The 6,610-nt window shown below is 53.5% G+C and overlaps 1 protein-coding gene across 1 annotated transcript; it reads right to left on the reverse strand.

Annotated features, from left to right (window-relative positions):
* Positions 1–817: 817 nt before the first annotated feature.
* LOC123167950 (12-oxophytodienoate reductase 1) lies at positions 818–2,488 on the reverse strand. Its single transcript, XM_044585806.1, has 2 exons — positions 1,615–2,488; positions 818–1,501 (listed from the first exon to the last, which is right to left on the reverse strand). Exons 1-2 carry the CDS (start codon positions 2,105–2,107, stop codon positions 963–965), a joined length of 1,032 nt encoding a protein of 343 aa, XP_044441741.1. The 5' UTR covers positions 2,108–2,488; the 3' UTR covers positions 818–962.
* Positions 2,489–6,610: the final 4,122 nt, after the last annotated feature.

Consider the following 6,610-nt stretch of genomic DNA (forward strand, 5'->3'; position numbering starts at 1 on the left):
GATGCACCGGTCTTGGGGTCGGTGTCCTCGCCAGCCATGTCGTTGAGGAGGTTGTCGACGTCGGCGAAGAAGTCGTCAGAGTCCGGGGCGTCCGTGACGAAGAAGTCAGTAGTCGCGCTGAGCGCTCCCAAAAACCTTATCACCTTTCTCCCGTACAGGGAGACAAAGCGAACAGACTTCAGCCGAAGAGGCGAGCCGTTCGGATTCAGTGTCCACTACAGAAAAACGTTTCAGCGACATCGGCTCGGCTCATTCCCGCAACCCGCGGCGCGTCGTGCCGAGGCGTGGCCGAGGCGAGCGCCGGAGCAGGAGCGCGCGTGGATGTCCCTCTTGTTCTCATGCTCATACAAGTGGGGAAAGAACCTCCCTTATAAGGAGGTCCAACTCCCACTAAACTAGCAGTGTGGGACTAAACTTTAGTAGTATCCCTTGCCTTGCACAAATGGGCTAAGTGGGCCTCTAGGATTTATTTAGGAATTTGTGAAATAGTTATTGTGTTGGCCCATAAATAGATAAAATTCCAGCAACATCGAGCAACTGCAGGTGGGGCATGCGCAGTGGCTGCCGGCGTCAAAATCTCTGTTGATTTCGCGGCGGGGGGTGGTGGTGGTTAGATGGCCGGCGGAAAAGAGGAATGGTGTGTGGAGAAGAAAAATCCCGTAGAGAAGATAAGGCTGGAAGTGGAAGCGTGTGCAGGCCCCACATGGGCACGTGTCGAGAGGAGGAGGCGATTTACGGGAGGGAAAGATCATTTAGAGAGTTTTTCAAAAAAACAAATTATCCTAGTTGTAAAATAGGACAAATGAGTACAGCTCGATTAAATAGTGTAATGTCCAAGATGCACTATTTTGCGTTTTTTGAACAGGGAGTGTCGATCATCATTTACAGGGTAATTAATACTCCATAAAATTAGTACGTATCAGCATATATACAACATTCAGGTAAACCAAGTCGATCATCGATCAGTCGAGGAACGGGTAATCGGTGTATCCGACGGCGGGGTGGGCGGATCCGACTCCGGCGCCGTAGAAGGTGGCGCTGACGCAGTCATTGAGCGGCGCGCCCAGCTCGAACCTCCTCGGCAGGTCCGGGTTGGCCAGGAAGAGCCGCCCGTAGGCCACCAGGTCGGCGTACCCCTCGCCGACGGCCGCGTCGCCCTCCTCCCGCCCGTACCCGCCGCTGGCGATGAACGTGCCGCCGAACGCCTCCCTGTACGGCAGCAGCCGCCGGGACACACGGCGCCGGCCGTCCACCTTGGGCTCGATCATGTGGCAGTAGAGCACGCCGAGGTCGTTGAGCCGGCTCACGACGTGGAGCGCCAGCGCGTGCTCCTCGGGCTCGGCCGTGAACTGGTCCAGCCGCAGGCCCAGGCGGTGGCCGCCGATCTCCCGCGCCACGGTCTCCACCACCTCCAGCGCGAACCGGCACCGGCTCTCCGGGCCGCCGCCGCCGCCGTCGACGAAGTAGCCGTTGGTGCCTTGGAGCTCGACGCCGTCGAAGCCTGCCATGGCACGGCACGGTTGGTGTCTGATTTCAGAAGTGAAACAGGGGAGATGGGCTCCTTTACTCGGAAGGAAAAAAAGGAACTGGAACAACGGTCTCCCAGGCACGCACCGGCATCGATGGCGTTCCTGGCGGCGCGTCTGAACGCGTCCACGACGCCGGGCGCGTCCTCGGGCGCCACCCTCCTCGGCGACGTCAGCTCCTCGCGGCGGCCATCGTAGCTCATCTGCGGGCTCACCTGTTGCCTTTCCCTGGCATCGTCGCCGTTGCCGGCCGCGGCGTGCCAGAGCTGGCAGAAGAAGACGGCGCCCTCGGCGTGCACGGCGTCCACCACGGGCCTCCACGCCTCGACCTGCTCCGGCGCCCAGATCCCCGGCATGTCCCTGAACGACGTCGGCTCCTCGTCCCGCCTCGCCGGCGCGACGCGCGTGGCCTCGGAGATGAGGAGGCCGCCGGGGGTGGCGCGCTGGGAGTAGTAGAGGGCGGCGTGCGGCTGCGGCACGCCGCCGTAGGCGCGCTGCCGCGTCATGGGCGCCAGCACGACCCGGTGCGACAGGTCGAACTGGCCCATCTTGTACGGCGTCAGCAGAGGGATGGGCTCCATCTCGGCTCCGCTCCGCTCCTCAGAAGCTGAGCAATGGCGCCTGTGATTTGCTTGCAGAGAGACGGAACTGGCGGTGGATGCGGGAGGTCAAAGATTTTGATGGACAGTGGCGGTACTCCACTGATTACCACCAAGATGTGGCTGTCGGAGTGACAGTGCGGTCGGCCAGTCTTGTCTGGTCATGAGAGATCCAGCGCGGAGCCATTGCTGAATCACAGCGAGCTCACAGCACCATGGAAACCAATTGATCGGGAGATAGTAGAAGAGTTGCTGGCGATCTCATCTTTCTTGTGTGAAATATCGCCAGAGACGAGCAGCCCAAGACGCGACAACTACGTTAACTTGTTTGTTTTCTGGGAGGGAAACGAGATTATCCGGCCCGCTACGTGTCTTGGTGCACCGGTGCTTGTACGACAGCGAGGTGGCGAGAAAGCTCCGTTCATGGAGCGAGCACCGCACGGCAAGCAACCGCGGACTGGCCATTGCCCGTTGGACTCCTCAAGGCTTGTTTGCCAGGTGTGGATGCTTCCGTTTTGGTCAAATTCCTTGCGTTTCCGACACATTTCGATCCAATTTCATCAAATTGGATTTCGCAAAAAAATGAAAAATCATCAAATTGGATTCGAGTGAAGGAGGTTAATTAATTGCCGCGGGTAAAAAAGAAAACACTGGAGCAAAGAACACGGTCGATGTCAAGCCCTTGAGGAGTCCAACAGGTCCGGCTCGGTAGTTATTAAGTTTATCAGATTGATGGGCGTCGGGACCAACAATTCTTCTGTTTGACAACAGCAAGCCAAGATAGGCGAGAGATGGATATGGATGGGGATCACATCAGCGCCCAGATTAATCATGGGAGCAGAGGCTGTGAGCTACTCCTACTACTTAGTAATTTTGGCTCACACAGTCACACTAAGCTAGGGCTTCTCGAGACGGAGCTGTGAATTCGAATTTGGAGACAAGTTGCTCCCAACTACCCATGCGTCTATCTGATTACAACCTACAACAAGTTTTGCCCTACTTCAGGGAGGGAGGGGCGATGACGGTGGCACGTTTTCGGCTCGCTTCAGTATTTGTAGACGTCGTCAGGTGGTCGACGGATCTAAATGTAATTTTTATTGTTTCTGCTATTCATTGAACTATCCTGATTGATGGTAAATAGACTGAAAGTTTTCTCGAGAAAAAAAAATTACAACCTTGACCCTAGACGCCCAAATCCTAGCCAGGAGAGAACGGGAAGCAGGTAACGGCTCGGCTATAAGTTTTTTTTTCTTTTGAGAAAACGGCTAGGCTATAAGTAGCAATACACGTGGTTACCTATTTTTGGACTTGCAAGCCACTGGCGGAGCTTCTTTGGCCTTGTCGATTTGGGCTTCTGTTCTAGGGCTGTAGAAGTGCCCATGTTGTGGACAACGCTTGTATCAAATACAGTAACTTGTTCTTGGGCTTGAGGTTCGCTGATACAGTAAGAGCATCTCTACCAGACCCCGCATAAGTGGTCAAACTCGCAAAAAAAATTTGCGTTTTACAGTTTTGGGCGAAAAAAGTGTCCAGAACAAAAACTGTAAAAGTAGTCCAACCCGTAAAATTTTTAAGGGCCACCGCAAATGCACACCCGAAACCTTTGACTTTGGAGGTTGGAAGGCCGAATATAGGGGGCCCCGTATACCGGTCAAACCTCGTCGGAGGAAACATGCCGCCGCGGAGTTTGCCGAAATCCGCCCTAAACTCGACGGAATTCATCACCGCACATCGGAAAAGGCCGCTAGACACCGCAATCGATTGCCGCCGGTTCGAATTGGACGAGCTCGACATCGTCGTGGCCTCCCATGACCTCAGCCTGGCCGCCAGAATCCTCCCGACGCGGCAGGAAAAGGGGCACTGCTCGCCTGGCAATAGAGCAAGGCGTGGACGACGGAGGCGACGGGGCGTGGCCGGCAAGGCTGGCCGCGGACGACGGAGGCGACGGGGCGTGGCCAGCGAGGCTAGGCGCGACCGGCGCGGTGATGGGGCGCGACCGGCAGAGACGGGGCGCGACCGATGGGCGATGGGGCACGGCCGACGGGCGACGGGCGTGACGCCCCCGATTTGACCGTACACTAATCATGCACGCAAATGTGTGCGATCAAGATCAGGGACTCACGGGAAGATATCACAACACAACTCTAAAACATAAATAAGTCATACAAGCATTATAATACAAGCCAGGGGCCTCGAGGGCTCGAATACAAGTGCTCGATCATAGACGAGTCAGCGGAAGCAACAATATCTGAGTACAGACATAAGTTAAACAAGTTTGCCTTAAGAAGGCTAGCACAAACTGGGATACAGATCGAACGAGGCGCAGGCCTCCTGCCTGGGATCCTCCTAACTACTCCTGGTCGTCGTCAGCGGGCTGCACGTAGTAGTAGGCACCTCCAGTGTCGTAGGTGTCGTCGTCGACGGTGGCGTTTGGCTTCTGGACTCCAGCATCTGGTTGCGACAACCAGATAGAAAGGAAAAGGGGAAAAGAGGGAGAGAAGCAACCGTGAGTACTCATCCAAAGTACTCGCAAGCAAGGAGCTACGCTACATATGCATGGGTATATGTGTAAAGGGGCATATCAGTGGACTGAACTGCAGAATGCCAGAATAAGAGGGGGGATAGCTAGTCCTGTCGAAGACTACGCTTCTGGCCATCTCCATCTTGCAGCAAGTAGAAGAGAGTAGATTGAAGTCCTTCAAGTAGCATCGCATAGCATAATCCTACCCGGCGGTCCCCTCCTCGTCGCCCTGTTAGAGAGCAATCACCGGGCTATATCTGGCACTTGGAAGGGTGTGTTTTATTAAGTATCCAGTTCTAGTTGTCATAAGGTCAAGGTACAACTCCGGGTCGTCCTTTTACCGAGGGACACGGCTATTCGAATAGATAAACTTCCTTGCAGGGGTGCACCACATAACCCAACACGCTCGATCCCATTTGGCCGGACACACCTTTCTGGGTCATGCCCGGCCTCGTAAGATCAACACGTCGCAGCCCCACCTAAGCACAACAGAGAGGTCAGCACGCCGGTCTAACCCTATGCGCGCAGGGGTCTGGGCCCATCGCCGTATGCACACCTGCACGTTGCGTACGTGGCCGGAAGCAGACCTAGCCTAGTGGCGTTCCAGTCCAATCCGGCGCGCGCCACTCAGTCGCTGACGTCACGAAGGCTTCGGCTGATACCACGACGCCGGGATACCCATAACTACTCCCGCGTAGATGGCTAGTGCGTATAGACCAAATGGCCAGACTCAGATCAAATACCCAGAACTCGTTAAGCATGTTATTTATCCGCGAACGCCGACCAGGGCCATGCCCACCTCTCTCCTGGGTGGTCTCAACCTGCCCTGCCGCTCCGCCACAAAGTAACAGTCGGGGGCCGTCAGGAACCCAGGCCCACCTCTACCGGGATGGAGCCACCTGTCCTTTCAGCCCCCTCATCAGAATCACTTGCGGGTACTCCTCGAGCCGACCCGACTTTAGTCACCACATGTGTCATGTATATAATGTATATAGTATATACCCGTGATCACCTCCCAAAGTGATCACGGCCCAGTAGTATAGCATGGCAGACGGACAAGAGTGTAGGGCCACTGATGGAACACTAGCATCCTATACTAAGCAGTAGGATAGCAGGTAAGGATAACAACTGTAGCAACAATGACAGGCTATGCATCAGAATAGGATTAACGGAAAGCAGTAACATGCTACACTACTCTAATGCAAGCAGTATAGAGAAGAATAGGCGATATCTGGTGATCAAGGGGGGGCTTGCCTGGTTACTCAGACAAGAGAGAGGGGTCGTCGGTGACGTAGTCGACCACAGGGGCATCAGCATCGTCACGGGGTCTACCGAAGAGAAGAGGGGGGAGAAATAGTAAATACATAGCAAGCAAGTGCATAACAAGACAACAGGCAGAGCTAGACGTGTTCTAACGCGGTATGAGGTGATACCGGTGAAGGGGGGAGACATCCGGGAAAGTATCCCCGGTGTTTCATGTTTTCGGACAGATGAACCAGAGGTGAAATATTGCAGGTTCACTATGCTAGGGACGCGTGGCGGACGAACGGACTGCGTACTCGGATTCGGCTTGTCGTTCTGAGCAACTTTCATGTAGAAAGTATTTTCATCTGAGCTACGGTTTAAAAGATATGATTTTCTAAAAAATTACTAATTTCTGGAATTTAATTAATCATTTAATTTAATTCGAAATTGTATTTACGACATCAGCATGATGTCATGCTGACATCAGCAGTCAACAGGGGTTGACTAAGTCAAACTGACATGTGGGTCCAGTGGGACCCACCTGTCATTCTCTGTTTAGGTTAATTAGGGTTTAGCTAATTAATTACTGTTTAATTAAATTAACTAATTAATTAGATTAATTTAAACAGGATTAATTAACTTAATTAATTTAGTTAATCAATTAATTTGATTTGTTTTTATTATTTGTTTTATTTAAATTTATATTTTTATTTATTAAT

The sequence above is a fragment of the Triticum aestivum genome, chromosome 7D, assembly GCF_018294505.1.
Source record: "Triticum aestivum cultivar Chinese Spring chromosome 7D, IWGSC CS RefSeq v2.1, whole genome shotgun sequence".
Lineage (NCBI taxonomy): Eukaryota > Viridiplantae > Streptophyta > Magnoliopsida > Poales > Poaceae > Triticum > Triticum aestivum.

Excerpts from the sequence above, each read along its gene's own strand:
- LOC123167950 (XM_044585806.1), bottom strand. The coding sequence starts at position 2,107 with ATGGAGCCCATCCCTCTGCTGACGCCGTACAAGATGGGCCAGTTCGAC. Across the intron at positions 1,502-1,614 it reads CAGGAACGCCATCGATGCCG|GCTTCGACGGCGTCGAGCTC; the intron begins GTGCGTGCCTGG and ends GTGCCATGGCAG.